Source organism: Barbus barbus, assembly GCF_936440315.1.
Source record: "Barbus barbus genome assembly, chromosome: 49".
Taxonomy (NCBI): domain Eukaryota; kingdom Metazoa; phylum Chordata; class Actinopteri; order Cypriniformes; family Cyprinidae; genus Barbus; species Barbus barbus.
Genome location: NC_136727.1, coordinates 4,333,568 through 4,356,616, shown reverse-complemented (window position 1 = coordinate 4,356,616; position 23,049 = coordinate 4,333,568). Strand labels below are relative to the sequence as shown.

The window sequence follows — 23,049 nt, the reverse complement described above, 5'->3', positions numbered from 1 at the left end:
CTCTCAGGTTTGAACATAATTAAAAGGGTATGATTGGGGCATACAAGGTTGAACAGTAGCTACAGTGCATTTAATAAGCAAACATCCAACAGGTCTATGTGAGGTATATGACATTAATGAAACAGCTGAACATGTTATAGGCTAATGCACTGTAGGCAAATAACGAATTAGAGAATATGGATGAGTTTTCAATTTAGAATTTATTAAATCAAGGTATAAATATAATACTATATATGCTACAATATTTGGGAAGTACTAGTTTGCACAAGCGAATATAAGTAGGTTTTTTATGTAATCTAAATCCTGCCAAGACGGCTGAGGATGGATGGAGCTGAGTACAAGACTCAAGGGTGACTGAATGTGATGGTCCATTTGAGAGATAGGTGGCAGTAATGCACTAATAAGTCTGCGATCCACCGTAGAAGAAGAAAAGGAAACGTAGCTACTGCTAGAGCCATAACACCGCTTCGAGTCTTCCGAGGTGAGTCTACTTATGAGTCTATCCGTCTACTTATACAACTATCATAAAAATATAGCTTGTTAAAACAACATCGACAGGGTCGTTCCTGTGTTGTTTTAACGTGGTACAGCTCTATTTGTGCGTCTTTTCTGGCGTCTGCTAACTGAAATAAACATTTAGCTTAGCAGCAGGATTGCCAACCATTCCTAATTATTACAGAATTGTCCCGTAAACGCAGGCATACGCCGCACGAGCACCCAAACAAAACGAATAACACACTCTGTATTGAAAATAATAGTTTTTTTGGACACATTATTGTTTGGTTTGTTAATGTTTGAGGAAGGCGTTAAGATCCAGCAGAATCCTGGTCGCTCCCGCATCACAGAGAGAGGTTGATGAGATTTATTATGCATTGGTGTAGAATATATAAGGGATAATCAGCGGTTTGCCGTGCATTAAGTAAGGGACTTTAATGATGGACGTGGAGGCAAAGAACCGCCCGACGCGAAGCGAGCACGGGCCGCTGAATTCTTAGAAAACAATGCACAGCCGAGGTGTTCGCGTCGTGGCCGTTACATCTCGGGTGTGCATTATTTTCTAAGAATTCAACGGCCCGAAATCAATTATTCCGCTAGTCTGGCTGAAGTGAAGTCTCTCACTGAGTTGGTGGGGATGGGGTTAGAGCACTGGTCTCATACTCAATTCCTGGAGGGCCGCAGCTCTGCACAGCTTAGCTCCAACCAGCTCCAAATCAGACCTGCTTGGAAGTTTCTAGTGATCCTGAAGAGCTTGATTAGCTTGATCCGGTGTGTTTGATTAGGGTTGGAGCTAAACTGTGCAGAGCTGTGGTCCTCCAGGAATTCTAAGCAGTGACAATTTAACCAACAAGCCCAAAAAGCGCTTACAGACAGCACGCGTTCTGTGAAGCAGCATGTACAAGCATAAAAAAAACAAAAACACAATTTCTCCGTCCACTTTACTTTGGTTAAAATATTGTAAGTAATATTGTAATATTACTTTGGTCACAATAATGGATAATAAACGCACAAGATGCCAAAAATATGGTTTCCAAGCTGCAATCATCGCAGTTTCGAGTTTTCAATGATGTGAGGAATTATTGTTTAATTCATTAAGACCGGAGTGACTTTCTGTGTTGTTTGTATGATTGTTAACAGGGGTTTTCCTCGCCAAAATATGAAGTGGAGGTGGTAAAATTCTGTGCATGTGTGCACACGCAAGGGTACCACATTTCAACTGGCTGATTTTAGGTATGTCAATAATGAGATGAGAGAATAAGATAATTCATATTTTTGAGAACAGTGTCATATACATTTTTTTCCCCCACCGGAGTTTGTGAGATTATGATTGGCGGACCTCCCTCTAGAGGGGTTGAAGAACATTTTGTACATTTTTACAAATAAAGTAATTAATCTGGTGCACTTTCAGAGTTCTTAATTAAGATCTCTAACCCATGTTCAGTGTGCAAATTCAATGAAGAAAAATTCTGTGCATTGATTTGTCCCTGAACTTTAAAGGGACTCGACCCTCTGTTTGTGTTAGTATCTCCGTCTACATTACATTTACATTAGTGTTTTAGAAGGCCAAACAATTAATAAAAAAAATGTATCAAATTAAGCCAAAATTTCTTTTTGATCTGTTTTGCCTCAGTCGCTGCTTAAAAAAGTGAACCCTGCACTTGCATAGCTAGTCAGCAAGTTAGTGTTTTAAAAACATTATTATTTTTAATCATGTCGGAAAATTATTATCAGAATACTTTAAGCTTTTGAATATTTTAAGTTAAGCAATATCTCATGAAGGGTAGGTTATTTGTGTCTGCAGCCTACAGAATGCTTAGACCTACAAGAGCAATTTTTGCATTCCTCGTTTTAACAAAAACAAGACAAAAAACCCCCCCCACATCAACAACAATTAGAATAATATAATTTTCACACATTAAATTGTTAAAGTCAGTAATAAAATAGCAACAAACAAATCAATTAGCAACAGCATAAATAAATACAACTGAACCAATTTAAGAAAAAAAATCAAAAGTTTAAAAATATTGCATAGTTTTCTTTTCATAAATAAAATACAAAAATATATTCTATCAAATCAATGATTTTCTTTTGTTCTTTGATTTAACATTAATGGCATGCAGCACGTTTATTCGGTTGCTATTTCTTTAACAACGAAGCCACGCGGATCTAAAATAGTTACACGTGTGTTTTCTTTCTCCTCTGTTTGCATTCACTTAAGACAAAAAATGGTTGTGTTTACAAGGAAACGCGGATGTAATTTTTTGCACATTGGTCGCAACGTGAAAGAGAAATCAATTCAGTCCCGGAACTACCCGTTCCGCAGTGGAAATGCACGGAACCGTTTGAGAACAGCCATGAAAATAATAGGATAAAACAATATGAGCCTATACAGACTTTATATGAACAAGCAGTGATGAGAAGAGCAATAAGTATCAGTACTGATTCAGAACATCCTCTTTTTAGCGAATATCAGCAGCTGCCATCTGGAAAGAGACTGAGAATGCCTGTGTAAAGCTAATATACTGAAGCTTTTATTTGTTCCTGCCTCGATAAAACTGCTGAATTCTACCAAGAACAATGCACCTATAGTATATTAGCACTTTGTGTTTTGCATTGTACACTTTTTATATTTTATACACTGTTGTTTTTTAATGTATGTTCTTAATTGTTTTATTATTGTTTGTTCAGAACAACATTGTAGCACTTTGTCCAAGACAAATTTCCTTTCGGGGACAAATAAAGTTTATTCTATTCTAGAATGGATGCAGGCCGAGAACCTACACCACTATTCTCTGTGCTCGCGCTTCAGATATGTTCTAGGAAATTTGTAACAGGTTCTAAAATGGAACTGGTTCTCGATACACAACCCTCGTAGCCGATCAAGTGTTTTCCTCGGCATATAACTTGCACTTGATTTTACATTTTCTATAGATGGATAAACAACATGATTGAAGTGTGTGAATTAATGAAAGCATCCATTGATTATTTATTTTTGATTTTGGCAGATCTGCTCCTCCAACCACACAACAATTCACCAACAGTTCAGCTCCTCCCACGAAAGAGTTTATGAAAGAAAGCTGAAAGCATGACTGATCCAGAACCCTGCGGAATAAAACAGGAAGATCCTGAACAACAAATAGGTTGGTGTATATTCTTAATTGTTCACTAAGTTTCTAAAACTTCAAGCAGAAAAATCATAAAATCTGTGAAATAACAGATAAAGCTGCAGTACAGAAAAGATGTGAAGTTACAAGTTACAGCGGCTTACTGTTTTGATGATTACATTGAGTTGAGGCTCATCTATTCAGCATGGATGAATATGATGAATTGTGGCATACTGGCACTTGTGGTTAAAGGCATTAACAGTGCATAACTCGCTAATGCTATCAAAACACGCCCCTCCAAAAAGAAAAGACTTTTAAAAAAAAGTAAATAAAGAGCTGGTATTGTCTTCAATTGTTGTTTTAAAATAAATAACATCACAAAAGTTAGGAAATACAAGGAAATACAATTTTTAATAGTATAAGTATAATAGTATCTAATACAATTTAAGTCACAGAGTTGATGCTATGTCTGAAATGTTTTCTTTTTGTCATCACGCAAAGATGAATGTCACAAAACTGACATTTCCCATGAAATCCAACCCAACCATTTATTAATAAATCAGTATTATAAGCTTACCATTTTACTACTTTTTTTGGAAACGATATATATATATATATATATATATATATATATATATATATATATATATATATATATTATACATACACACACACACTAGGGATGTAACGGTATGAAAATTTCTTCTCACAATGATAGTGACCAAAATTATCGTGGTCATCTGTATTGTTAAAATATGCTGGAGGTGTTCAAAAAGTACAGACAGTACAGTATATTTAAAAATCAACAAACAGCAAATAAAACGACTTTTTGTTTGCATAATCACTAAAACAATAACATTACCAATGATGTTCGGACTTTAAATGACTGTTTAATAGCTTGTTCAAATTTCTAATGTAAATGTTCAAAGAAAGCTTTGAAAAAGTTTCATATAAAGGTAAACCTCACATTTCAGCCTTTAAATAAAGAAAAGGGTTAAGTCAAAATAATAGATGATTATATGTATTTTATCTGCTCCATAAATGTATCTTAGCATATCAAAGTGTGTAGAATCCACATAAGCTTGTTTTTCATCAACCGCTCCATTTACAGCAGGGCATGCAAATTTGGTCCATTTTTGGCCAGACAGAAACTGCACACAGGCTGAATGTAAATATAAGTCTCTTTAAATCCACTCTCTGACAGCAGGTGGCGCTTTATATGGAAAAGCTGAATTACAGCTTTTTCCGTAAACTCTGTGAACAAAGCAGTATTGCGATTTTAAAGGGGTCATATAATGCAACATGCACTTTTATAAGTAGTTTGAACTGAAATGTGTGTTGGCAGTGTGTGTACTATAATGCTTAAAATCCACCCGGTGTTTTTTTTTTAATCTACTAAAATCTTTACCCCTTTCTCAAATCGAGCCGTTTGTCCGTGTGACATCACACGGACGAAGGCCCTCTCATGATCGTTTGATTGACAGCAGCGTTTTAGCACAGACTGGTGTCTTACCTCAGACCCACCCTGAGTGAGCTGTCATCAGATGTAGACAAGAATGACTCCTAAGCCACTGAGGTGTTTGTTGTTGGATGTAATAATGAGCATAGCAGTAGTCATTTACTCCCGTCATCTGAGCAGCTGAAGAGGATTACGTTTGTTTTTGAAGAGAATTCGCCCTCGATCTACATAAATGCAAGAAGTGAGTAAAAGGTTTTTTAAATGAATCTTTGCAAATCGCCTTTCCTAATAATATGCTAATTAGCAAGTTTCACGATGAATGCGGCTAAAGTAAACAGTCCCTCATTGAGGGCTCGGAAGAGAGGGGCGGAGTCAGCAGAGCTCATTCACATTTAAAGGTTAGTTACTTTTTTAGGAAGTAACGCAATATTGTAATGCATTACTTTTAAAATGAACTTTCCCCAACACTGTTCATATATTCATTTGTATAATTCCCTTAGCACTCTTTTAAACCTCCCAGCTTTTCCGCTCTATTTTCACTCAAAACGAAACTACTCTGCTGCTGTGCGCTCGTGAGACTGTTACTGAAAACTCTGCTTTATGCTGGACAGTATTTATTTATCATGAGTTGTTCAGATCGCTGTAATCGAATACGGTTTTAATGATAATTAAAATATGAAATGGTAATACTATCCATGGGGAATTTTATCATGATTTATCGTCAAACTGGTAATCGTTACATCCCTAATACACACACACACAGACACACAATAATTGATAGATTGATTGGTTGATTGACTGATTGATTGATTTGTTAATTTTAAACCAAAAAAACTCTGTACTGCAGCTTGAAAGCAAATAGCTATCCAGATGACTTTCCATGAACTGGGTACTAGAGTCTAAAACTTAATGTCAGCTCTTGCAGGGATTGGCATGGTGTAATATAAATGGCAATAGCCGCTTTTCCACTGTCGGGCCAGTGCGAGCCAGTGCTTTAAACGGGCCGGGCTAATAGCCTCGGACCTGTAGCACGCTCTGTTTCCACCGTCGTGCCAGAAGCTCCACTGCGTTTCATTAAAACCAACCCTTTACATGCCTCTCTGGAAAAATGTCACACTACTCCATCATTTCACCAACAAAGACAACTAATAAGAAACAAGTCACTGGAACTAGTGCGATCACAAAGAATGTGATAAAAGCGGCCGTTTGTTTGCATGTTTTGTTAAATTGTTTGATTTAAATCCAAAAGCAAAGTTTTACAATAATAAGTGATACATTGATCAAAATGAATTAATTTATCAGGATTGAAAATGTCACACAGAAATAAAGCGTATGAACAGTTATTTCACAAAAGAATAAGGACACATACCTTACTTATTCAGTCGAGCCTGTTTCTGTTTATTTGTAGTCACAGTATACACATGTAGAGAGAATGATAATTTCTATATATTTTTATAGCAGAGGAAGCTCCCGAACAAAAAAAACATGATTATATTTTTATGATATATCAGTGATGAGAAAAAGTTAGCCGATGCATGTAATTTTACTCTATCCTATGCGGCGCGATGTGACGCGATCCCCATCATTCCCTTCCTGATGCCTCGTTCCATTTATGAAGAACTGTACTGGCACTAAGTTCAAATAATTTGCAACTGTCGCTTTTTCGCGTCGTGTAGACAGATTTTTAGCGCAGCGGGGTGCGGCATTACAAGATGGAAATATAGACTAGAGATATTTACACTTGCTTTGTCCTACGTCCATGACATTGACTCACTGCGGAGTTGCCAGTTTTAGTCTTAACAGCTCTTAACGCCGAATGTGCACCGGATGGTTAGATAATAGATACATGATGGGCTTGATAGAAAAATAAATAAATAACTTGAGATCTTCCCAGCATTAAGGTAATCCTGCTTTTTTTTTATTTTTATCTTGTCCTAGTTACAAATTTAACTGGTAAATGATAAAGAATGATAGCCCCTTTTGTATTGCGTTGCATTGCATATCAGGGATGACAGATTGTTAAAAAGACATGCTATTTATGACTGGATGTAACTTTTGATGCTTCATAATTAACGTGGCTCTCCGATTGACTTTGCCCTATCAGTGCGGCTCCCATGAAAAAAATAGTGAGGACCACTGGTATAGATCAAGTCAAGTCACCATTGTTTGTATAGCACTTTTTACAATGCAAATTGTGTCAAAGCAGCTTTACAGTATTTAGACGGGGAAATAGTGTGTCCAAATAGTGTCGTTCTCCTCTGGCCAGACAAAATCAGCAGTTTAAATCAACAGCAATCAATAGTATATATTCGTCATTCAAAAGGAGAAACTGAAACGAGGATATATGAGATCTACGCAGATATACAAAAAGTAAAGCAGCATTTGCTTACCATTTTGAATATCAATTATGTTGATAACTTTATTCATTTTAAGAGATTTGTGTTATGAAAATACTCGCCTGTTGGAATGATTGGGTAAGATCATGCTAGATCAACATTAGGACAGCCTTCTGTCTGTGCTGCCTTCATTTACTTACTCGTTTTCATCATTTTCACTTCAATTCTTGGCCACTGACTCGTTCGCTAAACTGAACATCCAATCAGAGTTCTCACTCCCCCCGATGCCAATTCAACATGTTGAATCGCGCAAACTGCTGCCAATGTGAGCCTGATGAGAGCTGACATGTGGAACACACCAAAATAGCCCGACAGGCGCTCATCCACGGCCTGATGTTGACCGACAGCTGCGAGTCTGAGAGAAAGAGAGTTTCCCTACTGCAGGGGATTCCTCCATGTTTTTCTCCCAATGCCCTGGTATAGTGCGAACGGTTTGGTCCCTTTGAGGGCTCCAAGGAGGACTTGGCTAATAACACTACTGCTATTGACAAAATCTATGCAGAGGAATAGTTGGACACCATGGAGGTCTCTGCCCCCTACAGCCAAAGGAGCCATGTGATGGTTTTTGCCTTTTTGATTGTACAGTCAAGATTTGACAGGAAGTGAGTGGGAGAGAGAGGGGGGGGGGGGGTGGGTGGGATCAGGAAAGGCCTGTGAGCCGGGATTCGAATTCGAAATGCTCGAAGTACAACCATGCCATATGTCACCATGCTGCCCACAAGGCTGTTACAAGCCATTTGTCATTCCTCTCCAAGTGTGCCATTCCTTCTGTTGCTTCCAGTCGCTCCAAAGTGTCATGATTCAGCAGCAACCTAAACCATTGTCAGCGCCTGCTCAACCAAAGCCAGAGGTGGAGCATTTAGTGAAACAGGTTTCTGCACAGCTAAGTGCTATCCCTTCCCGAAGCACCAGGTTCTCCACCTTAAGCTAGAGCTGGACCCTGAACAGCCCCAGCAGCTTTGATGCTCCAAGACTGAGAAGGTTAATTTCCGTCGAGGCTGGACTACCCTCAAATCTCCTCACTTCAGGGCTTATTTTAAACTTTTTGTTTTGGACAATGATGCCCACCTCCTCCCAGCTGAAGACCAAACCCTTTTAGCAAAGGTTGCTGTGGAGAGAACCCCCACAGGCCATTGAGTTGTGCTTTTACAGTCACTACTACTTCATTCCAAAGGAGGATGGCAGCCTCAGGCCCATCCTAAATTTGAGACATCTGAACTGCACCCTGATAAAGCATCCGTTCAGAATGCTACCCTTGAAGCAAATCCTCTTGCGAATCCTCCCGGGGATTGGTTTTATTGGTGGATCTGAAAGATGCATAATTTCATATTCAAATAGACCGCATCACAGACCATTCTTGAAATTCGCGTTCGAGAGGGTGGCTTACAAATATACAGTCTTACAGTCTGTTCCATCCTGGAGTTCCATGATACTGAGCTGCTCAAAATGACCAACCTTCAGCCTCTCTTGCTAAAGACTGCCTTCCTCCTGGCTTTGGCTTTGGTCAAGTGAGTGAGCAATTTGCAGGCTCCTTCAGTGAAGTGAAGTGACATTCAGCCAAGTATGGTGACCCATACTCGGAATTCGTGCTCTGCATTTAACCCATCCATCGTGCACACACACAGCAGTGAACACACACCCGGAGCAGTGGGCAGCCATTTATGCTGCAGCGCCCGGGGAGCAGTTGGGGGTTCGGTGCCTTGCTCAAGGGCACCTCAGTCGTGGTATTGAGGGTGGAGAGGGCGCTGGACATTCACTCCCCCCACCTACAATTCCTGCCAGCCGGAGACTCGAACTCGCAACCTTCGGATTACAAGTCCGACTCTCTAACCATTAGGCCACGACTTCCCCAAGTGTAATCAGTGTATGCATCCTGCCTCGAGTTTGGCCCTAATGACAGTAAAGTTGCCCTTAGGCTGAGAATAGGCTATATATGCTTATATATTCTATATATATATGCTATATATTCCTTTCAGGGCACAAGTTATAACTCTCTCTGTGCTTCCTTCCTGCCTGCCTTAGTAACTAACGCAATGCTCATTCCCGTTATCTCAGGGAACCAGGATTACATTAGAAACCAGTATGTTTTCTTTTACTTGTGTTTTTCCAACAAATTAAAGGTGCTCTGAGAAACCATTAATGCTGATTGCAAACATCACAAGGTCTGAATAAATATTTGAACGGTATAATTTTTATATTTGGATATATCTGGTTCTCAATTTTGCAACTGTTTTAAATTTTGAAAAATATAGTTAAAATATAGTTAATCAAACTTAAAATAATTATTCTCACTACGAAACCGGTGTTTGTAATGTTTTTAAAACAATAATTGGATAATAAATGTACCCAATTCAAATGAATGCATCAAAATATTTAGACTTTCTACTGTTATCTCAAGTTTCACGTCCTTTTCCTTTCACATTCAAATTTTTTTTGCTTAACTTTTTAATTTTAGACCTAATAGAAGAGAACAAGGAGATTAAGGAACTAATTGAAGAGGGGGAGAACCATCATGTCAAAACTGAAGAAACATCCTGGAGTTCCTCAATGAAAAGAAGAGATGAAATATGGCCTCAGTGTGGAAAGAGTGTCTCATGCAAGCAAAATCTTGACATCCACATAAAATGTCATCTTGACGGGAATCTGTACACATGTGATCAGTGTGGAAAGAGCTTCAGACAAAAAGCTACCCTTAAAAAACACACAAGAATCCACACTGGAGAGAAGCTGTACACATGTGATCAGTGTGGGAAGAGATTCAGCCAAAAAGAAAAACGTGATGCACACCTAAAAACCCACACTGGAGAGAAGCCGTACACATGTGATCAGTGTGGGAAGAGTTTTGAACATAAAGGAGCCCTTAATAGGCACATGAAGATACACACGGGAGAGAAGCCATACACATGTGATCAGTGCGGGATGAGCTTCAGACTAAAAGTAATTCTTAAAAAACACATGAATATCCACACTGGGGAGAAGCCATACATATGCAGTCAGTGTGGAAAGAGCTTCAGACAAAAAGCTACCCTTAATAAACACACAAAGATCCACACTGGAGAAAAGCCATTCACATGTGATCAGTGTGGGAAGAGTTTCAGACGAAAAGAAAACCGTAATGCACACCTAAAAACCCACACTGGAGAGAAGCCATTCACATGTGATCAGTGTGGGAAGAGTTTCACACAAAAAAGAGCCCTTAATGTACACATGAGGATCCACACTGGAGAGAAGCCGCACACATGTAATCAATGTGGGAAGAGTTTCACACAAAAAGGAACCCTTAACGAGCACATGAGGATCCACGCTCGAGAAAAGCCATACACATGTGGCCAGTGTGGTAAGAGCTTTAAACTAAAAGCTACCCTTAACAAACACACAACGATCCACACTGGAGAAAAGCCATACACATGTGATCAGTGTGGGAAGAGTTTCAGCCGAAAAGAATACCGTGATGCACACCTAAAAACCCACACTGGAGAGAAGCCGTTCACATGTGATCAGTGTGGGAAGAGTTTTACACAAAAAAGAGCCCTTATTGGACATATGAGGATCCACACTGGAGAGAAGCCGTACACGTGTGATCAGTGTGGGAAGAGTTTCAGAATTAAGCAAACCCTTAACGAACACACGAGGATCCACACTGGAGAGAAGCCGTACACATGTGAGCAGTGTGGGAAGAGATTTAGAAAATATGGTGGTTTTAAAGAACATCTGCTTACTCATTCTAAAGAAAGATTAGAAAACTGTGACCAAAGCCGTAGAAAATCTTTTAGGGCAGATTTCCTGAAGGACCACCTGAAAGTTCATACAAAGGAGAAGCCTTACATATGTTATTTATGTGGAAAGAGATTTAGTCAGATGTTTGCATTAAAGATACACCAGAAGAGACACAGCGGTGTGAAGGATCATGCTTGCTCTGAGTGTGGGAGGACTTTTTTTACATATGGTGCACTGAAAGTGCACCAGATAGTTCACACAAAAACACCTTACAAGTGTTCACACTGTGACGAGAGATTCAAACGGTCAGCACATCTACAAATACATGCAAGGATCCACACTGGAGAGAAGCCGCATCACTGTCATTCATGTGGGAAGACATTCACTCAATTGTCTTTTTTAATATGTCATAAATTACATGTCTGCGTGTCTGAAATTACAGTAAGTAGTTCAAGTTTTGATCCTGTACTTCCAGGTGTGATGGATGATATTGATTAATCAGAGATTATTAGAATGATTAATCATCTAATCTTTGAATTTCACAGATTAATCAGTAACTTTCATTTATTATTCAGCTTTTGGAGTTGTTGAATGTTGAATTGCACCCATTCTAACTAACAAATAAAACAAGGAAATCACTTCAGTTTTTGAAAATGCCTTTTTAATAAACTTTGTATAAACTGAATTATCCTCTTTATGTATTCTGTGATCCTCAGAAGTTATCAATACACCAACATTGCTTAGAACTGAAACACAAAAACAAAAGTGTATTTCACAAAATATTTATCTACAAACTATCATTATTTAGATCCCCTTGGGAGTGCTGTGGCCGGCAATCGAGAACACTGAGGCTTGTGGGCATGAGAGCATAGGTTGAGGATCCTCCACACTGGGCACCAGTCTTGTCCATGTTGAGACGGATCCAATGGTGGCCATGATGGCTGGAGTCTGTGCTGGATCAAGCAATGTGGAGGAAAGATTAGGGGGTGGTTCCTCCACTACCTGTCCTACTGTGACAGGAGATCCACAGAGCTGTAGGGCCAAGTCCACATACTGAGCCATGGACCACCTGGGATCACCCCCGGTATCAGTTGGCTGATATAGTTGTCCACTTTGCCCCAAAAACACTCCAGTAAAATGACTTCCGCCAATAGCGAGAGGTGAGAATATGCAAAAAAATAAAATAACAATAAATCTTCTACATATTTTTCAATGGGGTGGCCATCTTGCAGGGGCACTTTAATAAACAGACAGGAAACCATCAGAGATTAGCATGTGAGAACTCCAAAAACCAAATAACGACTGTCAAAGCACACAAGAAAAGTACCTGATTCCAGCCACTCCTTTGTTCCTTGCTTCCCCCTTCAGAGGTGGCTGTACACAGCAGAGAAACGTAGGAGTGTCATGTTCGTGGATTTCGTTGACTATGCTTTTCCACTTGGCCTCCATCACATCTGCATCTCCATTAGGAGTGGAAGCTGGAAGTCTAGTAGTGGTGGTTAATAACATCTGGTCTCCACTGCTTCAGATCTCCACACTCCCTCATTGCTTGCAATGTCTCCCAAAGCCTTATAAACACCACGTGACAATAAATTACCAATTAGCTGTGCAAAATAAGTCACTAAGCTGTTAGTAGACTTGATGGTTATGACATTAGCAAACTGTGGTTAACATAAGTTATGCCTTCTCATATGGTAACGTTTTTACACAATTTAAAAAAATATATTGCTAATGCTTACAAGGTGGCTGCGGTGCTTTTACAAGAACTTATGCCCATCACATTGCTACTCATTATTGAACTTAATACAGAGTTCATGTGTGATTCATTAAACATTTGTATGCCGCCAATCTCATCATACAAATAATCGATAATTGATAAATGTGGCGGATAAAAAAAAATTGTCATTTGAATATCATGCCCCTAAAAACACCCCGGTGTAGAAGCCTCGCCTCGTTTACGACACGGCGACACAAAACCCGGTCAGAAAGAGAAATTTCTTACTCCAAAAACACCTGTTAACCTTGTAACTGCAAACAATTTCATACATTTTTTTATGTATATTAAATACCGGTAAATATCAAGTCAAGTCAGCTTTATTGTCAATTCTTCCACATGTACAGCACATACAGAGAATTGAAATTGCGTTACTCTCAGACCCTTGGTGCATACAGTTAACATTAAACACGTTCAAATACAGATAAATACAGTTTAAACATATGTACATACAACTATACAGCTATACAAATGAGGATATTGTAGAAAAAAATAAGCATTAGATCAATAAAGTGGCATAAGGCGCCTGGCAGATAGAGTGCAAAACCTCAGAGTCACAGAGTCAGAGTTCCTAGTGTGTTGCTGTGTTAAATGGGGGTGAAAGAGGGGAGGGGGGGCAAGGACGGAAGGGAGTTCAGCTTCCTGACAGCCTGATGTATGAAACTCTGCAGTCTCCTCCCTGATGGCAGCAGACTGAAGAAGCTGTGTGTCGGGTGGGTGGGATCACCTGCAATGCGGAGGGCTTTGCGGGTGAGACGGCTGCTGTAAATGTCCTGGAGGGAGGGGAGAGAGACACCAACGATCTTCTCAGCTGCTCTCACTATGCGTTGAAGTGACTTGCGGCAGGATGCATTGCAAGCGCCATACCACACAGTGATACTGCTGGTTAGGATGCTCTCGATGGTGCCTCTGTAGAAGGTGCACATGATGGGGGCCGGGGCTCTGGCTCTGGCTCTTCTGAGTTTGCGGAGGAAGTAGAGACGCTGCTGTGCTTTCTTGGCCAGTGCTACAGTGTTGTTAGTCCAGGAGAGGTCCTCTGTGATGTGCACACGCAGGAACTTGGTGCTGCTCACTCTCTCCACAGTCGCACCTTTGATGGTCAGAGGGGCATGCTGAGTGTGTACTCTCCTCAAGTCAACAACAATCTCCTTCGTCGTCTTCACATTCATAGAGAGATTGTTGTCACTGCACCACCCGGCCAGGCGGCTCACCTCGCTCCTGTAGTTTGTCTCATCTCTGTTGCTGATGAGACCCACCACAGTCGTGTCATCCGCAAACTTAATGAAAATGTTGGAGTTGTGTGATGGTGTGCAGTCGTGGGTCAGCAGAGTGAAGAGGAGGGGGCTCAGCACACATCCTTGGGGGGCCCCAGTGTTCAGTGTGATGGTGCTGGATGTGTTACTGCCGACCCGTACTGCTTGAGGTCTCCCGGTCAGGAAGTCCAACAGCCAGTTGCACAGAGAGGTATTGAGCCCCAGCTGGGCCAGTTTGTGAGTGAGCTGTTGAGGGATGATTGTGTTGAATGCTGAACTGAAGTCTATGAACAGCATCCTGACATATGAGTCTTTTTTTTTTTCTCCAGATGTGTGAGGGCTGGGTGGAGGGCAGTGGTGATGGCATCATCGGTCGAGCGGTTGGACCTATATGCAAACTGGAAGGGGTCCAGGGAGGGGGGGAGGACAGACTTGATGTGGTGCAAGACTAGCCGTTCAAAGCACTTCATGAGGATGGGAGTGAGTGCTATTCGACGGTAGTCATTGAAGGAGGATGGAGATGACTTCTTAGGGACTGGAATGATGGTGGTAGCTTTGAAGCATTTGGGGACAACAGCCTGATTTAGTGAGATGTTGAAGATGTCTATGAAGACCTCAGTGAGTTCCACTGCACAGTCTCTCAGTACACGCCCAGGAATGTTGTCAGGACCCGGAGCTTTGCGTGAATTGATCCTGCTGAGGGACCTCCTCACGTTGTCCGGGGACAGCGTCATCACCTGGTCGCCGGGAGGAGGTGGAGTCTTCTGTGCAGTGGTGCTGTTTTGTGCCTCAAGGCGAGCAAAGAAGGCATTCAGCTCGTTCAGCAGGGGGATGGTGTTGTCACAGGTCTGTGGTGGGGGCTTGTAATCCGTAATGGTCTGTATCCCCTGCCACAGGCTCCGTGTGTCTCTGCTGTCGCTGAAACGATGGGCTATCCTCCTGGAGTACTGTCTCTTGGCCTCTTTGATGCCGCGGGATAGGTTGGCCCTAGCTGTCTTCAGGCCCTCCTCATCTCCAGCTCTAAAGGCAGTGTTCCGAGCCTTCAGAAGTCTGTAGACCTCCCCTGTCATCCACGGCTTCTGGTTGCCCGGACAGTGATGGACTTTGTGACTGTTACATCATCAATGCACTTGGAGATGTAGGCAGTAAGTGAAGGAAACCTTTACAATCATAAACATTATTTAGTTCCTTTCACGCCACAAAAAATCCGATATTACAGAATAAGAATGACAAAATAAGCACCTATAAAATTAAATATTAAACTATAATGTTAAAAAAAAAAATCACTAAAGCTTCGCATTTATTATAAACAAACGTCAAGCAAAACTGAAACTGCATTGGGCTCACGAGCCTCTCTCATTTGACAAGAATCAAAATGTTTCCATTTTTGCCATATTTGTAACATTTGGCTGTTAAACTATTATTTTTTATGTAGTCTAAACATGGCTTTATACTTCAGTCATGTTCCGATATTCGAGTAAAATCCTTCACATTTGTAAAAATGTTTGTTTGGGCACTGCACACTGATTTCACAGTGGACCTTTTAAAATGAACAGTGTAACTTTTATATTTGGTTGACTGCATTTTAGTTTGATGATGAATAGCTGAAATGTCAAGCAACACTAGAACTAATGTTGTTTGTGTTCGTGTGTGCGATCAGATGGGTTTAATAAGATTAAAAAATATAAAGAAATAAAATGCATTGAGTGTCAGAAAAACGAACGTAGCCTATAGATGATGATTATTTTTTACTATCCATCAAAAATAGACTAGGCGCCTATCTTTAGCAATGCTGTGTGGAGATCCACTTCTGGGATGCTTCAGAAACTTGCAGACGTGTGCAGTGTAAATAAGGAGTAAGAGATGTAATCATCGTACAGTGTAGATGGCTTCACCGATTATAATGGGAGTGTTTTTTTAAAGTGCATGAACTCACACTACACTGAAGTCAGTGATGATGTTCTTTGGTAATTTAAATGTTCCTTGCTCATTTTCTGTAGCTGCTTTTTGAATAACTGAGGAAATATAAGCATTATAATTAGCAACTTGTTAATAGAAATAATGTTTCTATTAACCTTTTGAGTGGTACGGTCCCACATATGGGATTTTTATTTCCTTGCCCCTGGGAGTACAGTCTCATTTATGGGATTTAGAACGTTCGGTGACGTCACATAACTGCAAAATTCAAACTGTGGTTTCGCGCATTTACTGGTGCTGAGCCAGAGAGAGATGTGCACTGCAGTGTTCTTAACCACATAATGCTTATTTTAAGTTTCAGACATTTAAATGCACATAAGTACTAGTAAAATAATATACTTAGAGCTTGTAAAATACGCACAAATGTCTATGGAAGCAACAATAACAATCCATTCAAATTTAATTTGCCGATGTGTTTTATTCACATCAGATACACAGTGTAAGTAACTATAAAGTTCACTCTATTCTTAACCCAGTTCACTGGCCACTTACTTGCATGTATTTTGGAAGAAATTGATGAATTCACGTGCTGTAAATCCGACTGACCGGACTCTCTTAACTGCAGTGCGAACAAACATGGCGGCGCCCATTTCACGTTACGTATTACGCACGTCACGATCAAGATCATTTATAAAGATGCGACAATACACACTCATTTACACACATTTGTGAATCGGAATATCAGATTGTCCATGACATGGTAAGTTTGTGAATATGTTAAATAAAATAGGAAAAACAAAGTAAAAGCGATCCATCTGTCATAAGAGCTGTCTCAATTAGAAGGCTGCGTCCTCCGGAGTTCTCATTCGAAGGGTGCATGCGTCATCGAGGCTGTCTCATTTCAGAAAAGCAAGTAGGACACTCCAAATGCGACCTTTGAATGCGTCCTCCTTTCACAGGAATTCGAAGGATGCATCAGGTGTATCCTTCGCTGCTACAGATAACCCACAGTTCTTTGTGTCGCCATAACCGTCGTTAATTTTAAAAATGCCGGCGCCGGCAGATGTACACACAAGCGCAGATGTGGTCTTTTCAACTTAAAGTGCCTCCAGTAAAAACAGATAAACTTTGTTCTTAATATCCTCCTCTTTTTCTCTAACAGATGTCTGTTGTATGTTCACTGCAGCTCCTCAAACATTGAGCAAAATAAAACAAGTAAAAGCATTTTTTTTTTTTTTCAAATTACTTTCCAAATTTAGAAATTTCCTTCATTTAAGGAGTGAGAGCACAACGATGCTCTAAATGTGTTAGCAAATCAACGCGATACTTCCGGTTTCCTTTTCCGCCCGTCCTACGAAGGCCGTCTCATTTAATTCTAGGTTGAGGACACTTTGTATCAGTACGCATCCTACAAAGGAAGCAACCTACAGAGGATTCGACCTCCGGAGGACGCAGTCTTCTAAATGAGTCACAGCTACAGTGTTATTGTGGCTGCGGTGTGTCACGTGACAAGTATGATGCGTCGCCATGGAAACATTAAGGGGAAACGTTCTAAAATAACGGTCGCCTTAAAAAAAACTCACTTTGGGGGGGACTGCTAGAATATTTTAAATTCACCAGTGAAAGGGTTAAATTGTTATCATGTCAAATACAAATTCAGTCATATTAAAAACATTAGGCTGCTTTTAGCCTTATGCTGGTGTTAGTTCCCTTTCCGGTAATGTAACCAAGTAGATAAATAAATAAATTAGCACAATAATCTCATGTACAGGTGCATCTCAGAAAATTTGAATATGGTGAAAAGGTTCATTTTTTTTCTTGTAACTTATTTCAAAAAGTGAAACTTTCATATATTTTAGATTCATTGAATGTAAAGTAAAACAAAGTGTTTTTTGTTTGTTTTAATTTTGATGATTAGAGCTTACAGCTCATGAAAGTCAAAAATCAGTATCTCAAAATATTAGAATATTTACATTTGAGTTTCAATAAATGATCATCCCTACAGTATAAATTCTGGGTATCTCTTGTTCTTCGAAACCACAATAATGGGGAACACTGCTGACTTGGCAATCATCCAGAAGACGATCATTGACGCCCTCCACAAAGGGTAAGTCACAGAGGGTCATTACTGAAAGGTGTGGCTGTTCAAGGAGTGCTGCATCAAAGCATATTAAATGCAAAGTTGACTGGAAGGAAGAAATTGAGTAGGAAAATGTGCACAAGCAACAGGAATGACCGCAAGCTTGAGAATACGGTCAAGCAAAGCCGATTCAAACACTTGGGAGAGCTTCACAAGGAGTGGACTGAAGCTGGAGTCAGTGCATAAAGAGTCACCACGCTCAGACGTCTTCAAGAAAAGGGCTACCAAGCCACTTCTGAACCAGAGACAACATCAGAAGCATCTTACCTGGACTAAAGAGAAAAAGAACTGGACCGTTGCTCAGTGGTCCAAAGTCCTCTTTTCAGATAAAAGTAAATTTAGCTTTTCATTTGGAAATCAAGGTATGGAGTATGGAGGAAGATTGGAGAGGGACAGAATCCAAGCTGCTTGAAGTCCAGTGTGAATTTTCCGAAGTCAGTGATGATTTGGGGTGCCGTGATGTCTGCTGGTGTTGGTCCATTGTGTTTTATCAAGTCCAAAGTCAACGCAGCCGTCTACCAGGAGATTTTGGAGCACTTTATGCTTCCATTTGCTGACAAGCTTTATGGAGATGCTGGTTTCCTTTTCCAGCAGGACTTAAGCACCTGCCCACACTGCCAAAACCACTTCCAAGTGCTTTGCTGACCATGATATTACTGTGCTTGATTGGCTAGCCAACATGCCTGACCTGAACCCCATATGGAATCTATGGGATATTTTCAAGAGAAAGATGAGAAACAGTCGATCCAACAATACAGACGAGCTGAAGGCTCAATAGTGCCTCAGCAGAGCCACAGGCTGATCGCTTCCATGCCATTCCTCACTGATGCTGGAGTTTGTGGAAAGGAGCCCCGACCAAGTATTGAGTGCATACATGAACATACTTTAAAGAACTTGAACAGAACTTGAACTTTTCTTTTGCAAATCGTTTTACTTTACATGTAATGAATCTAAAATATATGAAAGTTTCACTTTTTGAAATAAGTTACAAGAAAAAATGTACTTTCACCATATTCTAATTTTCTGAGATGCACCTGTATATTTGTACATTTATTTTTTTATTATCTTTGTCCTGTCGCTGTCATTCTGTCGCACTGTGGAGCTACTGTCACTAAAACAAATTCCTTGTATGTGCAAACATACATGGCAATAAAGCTAATTCTGATTTAGTAATAGTTAATTTAGTAATAGTAGTGTTTTTAAAAATAATAATTGGATAATAAATGTACTGAATTCAAGGTTTCACATGTCCTTTTCCTTTCGCATTTTCAAGATTTAATGAAAACGTTTTAATGAACTTTTTCACTTTTATTTCAGATTTGATAAAAGAGAACAAGGAGATTCAAGAACCGAATGAAGAGGGGGAGAGCCATCATGTCAAAACTGAAGAAACATCCTGGAGTTCCTCATTGAAAAGAAACGATGAAATATGGCATCGGTGTGAAAAGACTTTCACAATAAAAGAAAACCTTACGAAATGCATGAATATCCACACTGGGGAGTTGTACACATGCGATCAATGTGGGAAGATTTTTAGACAAAAAGGAAACCATAACAAACACATGAAAACCCATGTTACACATTCAAGAGAAAGACTAGATAACCAAAGCAGCAGAACATTCGCTAGGGCAGATTTACTGAAGGACCACTCGAAAGTTCATACAAAGGAGAAGCCTTATGTTTGTTATTTATGTGGAAAGAGTTTTGGTCAGATGGTTGCATTAAAGATACACCAGAAAAGACACAGCGGTGTGAAGGATCATGCTTGCTCTGAGTGTGGGAAGACTTTTTTTACAGATGCTGAACTAAAAGTGCACCAGACAGTTCACACTACAGAAACACCTTACAAGTGTTCACACTGTGACAAGAGATTCAAACGGTCAGCATATCTGCAAATACATGAGAAAATCCACACTGGAGAGAAGCCATATACATGTGATCAATGTGGGACAAGCTTCAGACTAAAAGAAATGCTTAATCGACACATGGATATCCATAATGGGGAGAAGTCGCACACATGTGATCAGTGTGGGAAGAACTTCAAACAAAAAGCAAACCTTAACAAACACATGAAAATCCACACTGGAGAGATGCCACACTCATGCAAACAGTGTGGAAAGAACTTCAAACAAAAAGCAAACCTTAACAAACACATGAAAATCCACACTGGAGAGAAGCTACACACATGTGATCAGTGCGGGAAGGGTTTCTTAGAAAAAGGAAACCTTAAAGACCACATGAACATCCACACTGGAGAAAGGCCACACACATGTGATCAGTGTGGCAAGAGTTTCAAACATAAAGGAAACCTTACCAAACATATGAAAATCCACACTGGAGAAAGACCACACACATGTGATCAATGTGGGAAGAGTTTTGCAGAAAAAGCAAGCCTTAATGAACACATGAGGATCCACACTGGAGAGAAGCCGCACACATGTGATCAGTGTGGGAAGAGTTTTGCACAAAGAGGAGCCCTTTATGAACACAAGAAAACCCACAGTGAAGAGAAGCCATACACATGTGAACAATGTGGGAAGAGTTTCAAACGAAAAGAAAGACTTCATGATCACATGAAAACCCACACTGGAGAGAAGCCGTACATATGTGATCAGTGTGGGAAGAGTTTCATGCGAAGAGTAACCCTTTATCAACACAAGAAAACCCACAATGGAGTGAAGCCATATACATGTGAACAATGTGGGAAGAGTTTCAAGAATTCAAGTTTTCTTAAAGTGCATCTGTGTACTCATTCTAGAGAAAATCAATATAACTCTGACCAATGCAGTAAAAAAAAATTCAGGGCAGATTTCCTGAAGGACCACCTGAAAGTTCATACAAAGGAGAGGCCTTACATATGTTATTTATGTGGAAAGAGATTTAGGCAGATGGTTGCATTAAAGATACACCAGAAAAGACACAGCGGTGTGAAGGATCATGCTTGCTCTGAGTGTGGGAAGACTTTTTTTACATATGGTGCGATGAAAGTGCACCAGACGGTTCACACCAGAGAAACTCCTTATAAGTGTTCACACTGTGGCAAGAGATTCAAACAGTCAGCACATCTACAAATACATGAGAGGATCCACACTGGAGAGAAGCCGCATCACTGCTATTCATGTGGGAAGACGTTCACTCAATTATCTTCTCTAATCTCTCATAAATTACATGTGTGCATGTCTGAAATAACAATAAGTAATTCAAGTACTGATCCTGTACCTCCAGGTGTGATAGATGCTAAGCATCAATGAATTATTTTGATAATTGATTAATCAGAGATTATTAGGATGATTGATTGTTGATTATTTCTCAGATTAATCAGTAGATTTATTGAGTATTCGGCTTTTGGAGTTTGTTAAAAATGTTGAGTAATACTCAAACTAATAAATAAAACAAGGAAATCACATAAGATTTGAAAAAGTCTTTTTATTAAACTTTGAGTGCACTGAATTATTATCCTCTTCAGGTTTTCTGTCCTCCTCAGAAGTCATCAGTGGATGGTTTCATTGAATGCATGCACCTGGCCTGAAGTTAACTTCCGGCCCGTGTTTGTTTAACAGTCTGGCTAGTGGCGCCAAGTTCAAACACAGTTAAAGTTAAGGTGATGAGTAGACTGAATTTGGGCTCATGCTGTGGGATGCAACCCAGTGTTTCACATACAGTGGTTTATTTGTGGCGGCCCCACAATAACTGACCGCTACACATAGATTTTCCAAAAGGCTTTGACTTTGTTGAACAAACATGAGCACTGCATGTTTCAAAATCAATGCGCCGTGGATGTTTCTATATCACTGTATCTTTGAAGGAAACTGAAAGTTTTGATGTCATTTTCATTTAATCTTGCCTGTAATGCCTGATAAAGCAGCGTTTATGGGCGCTGCACTGCTATTTGTACAGCTGTTGAATTTGCATTTTCACTCAGCCCAGCTGATTTACGCAGCAAACATGTTGAAAATGTCAAAGTCTGCTTTATTGTCAATTCTGCCACATGTACAGCACATACAGAGAATTTAAATTGCGCCCTTGGTTTATTTATTTGTTTATTTGGATCCCCATTAGCCACTAAACACTAATGTTAGAATGTAAAAATACAAGTAAATACAGATTAAAATATTTGAAATGTGCTGGCAAAATTAGTAACAATGAGCAAATTTCAAAAATGAGTTATTTTATTTTCACATTCTCCATTAAAAGACCTTCAAAATTATGATTTGTTGGAATCTGAAGAAAAATGACTGCTCTACACCCGTTTAAAGTCAGCAAAGTCAGTTCTGAGAAAAATCAAGTTGCAGTTTTCTGAAGGTTCCACAGCTAAATCACCTAGCAACGGTGCATTGTTTCTTCCACTTCCTTTCTTAATATTAATTGCTATATTAAAAAAGTGACGTGACGTGGCCAAGTATGGTAACCCCTCTGAATTAGTGCTCTGCATTTATCCCATCCGAAGTGCACAAACACACTCAGAGCAGTGGTTATACATTATTATTCACAATCACAATAATATAGCCAATTTTTTATTTTATGATTACTATTAAAAATAAGAACAGATGCAAAACAACAACATCAGTAGAACAAATATAAGAAAATGGGCCTAATGCATTAATTTGATTTTGTTACACAGATGATTTCCCCAAATGTTGATTAACAAAAGAGAAATATGGTGTAAAAGATATACTGCAAAGTGGTGTGAATGAACAAGGCGGAAGAATTATTTGTGATTTCTTAATTAGAACGGGTCTGGTGAGGAAATATGATGGAGGGGAGTAATGTTGCAGTAAAATAATCCAGAAG

At 39.7% G+C, this 23,049-nt stretch overlaps 1 protein-coding gene and 1 long non-coding RNA gene across 5 annotated transcripts; one reads left to right on the top strand and one right to left on the bottom strand.

Moving 5' to 3' along the window:
- The first annotated feature begins 408 nt into the window (after positions 1 to 408).
- On the top strand, positions 409 to 21,659 carry LOC306867326 (uncharacterized protein). Of its 4 annotated transcripts, none has more exons than XM_079412929.1 (4): positions 409 to 481; positions 1,636 to 1,728; positions 3,504 to 3,638; positions 9,913 to 12,006. In XM_079412929.1, exons 3-4 carry the CDS (start codon positions 3,584 to 3,586, stop codon positions 11,670 to 11,672), a joined length of 1,815 nt encoding a protein of 604 aa, XP_079269055.1. In that variant the 5' UTR covers positions 409 to 481; positions 1,636 to 1,728; positions 3,504 to 3,583; the 3' UTR covers positions 11,673 to 12,006. The 4 variants fall into 4 exon arrangements, with proteins under 4 accessions (XP_079269055.1, XP_079269053.1, XP_079269054.1 ...); XM_079412927.1 differs by lacking the exon at positions 9,913 to 12,006 and adding an exon at positions 19,576 to 21,659 and having other exon boundaries at positions 416 to 481; XM_079412928.1 differs by lacking the exons at positions 1,636 to 1,728; positions 9,913 to 12,006 and adding an exon at positions 19,576 to 21,659 and having other exon boundaries at positions 419 to 481.
- Positions 11,816 to 16,776, bottom strand: LOC306867327. Its single transcript, XR_013784002.1, has 3 exons — positions 16,671 to 16,776; positions 12,502 to 12,742; positions 11,816 to 12,411 (listed from the first exon to the last, which is right to left on the bottom strand). It is a non-coding gene; the product is annotated as an uncharacterized lncRNA (long non-coding RNA).
- Positions 21,660 to 23,049: the final 1,390 nt, after the last annotated feature.

Excerpts from the sequence above, each read along its gene's own strand:
- LOC306867326 (XM_079412927.1), top strand. The coding sequence starts at position 3,584 with ATGACTGATCCAGAACCCTGCGGAATAAAACAGGAAGATCCTGAACAA. Across the intron at positions 3,639-19,575 it reads AGATCCTGAACAACAAATAG|ATTTGATAAAAGAGAACAAG; the intron begins GTTGGTGTATAT and ends CTTTTATTTCAG.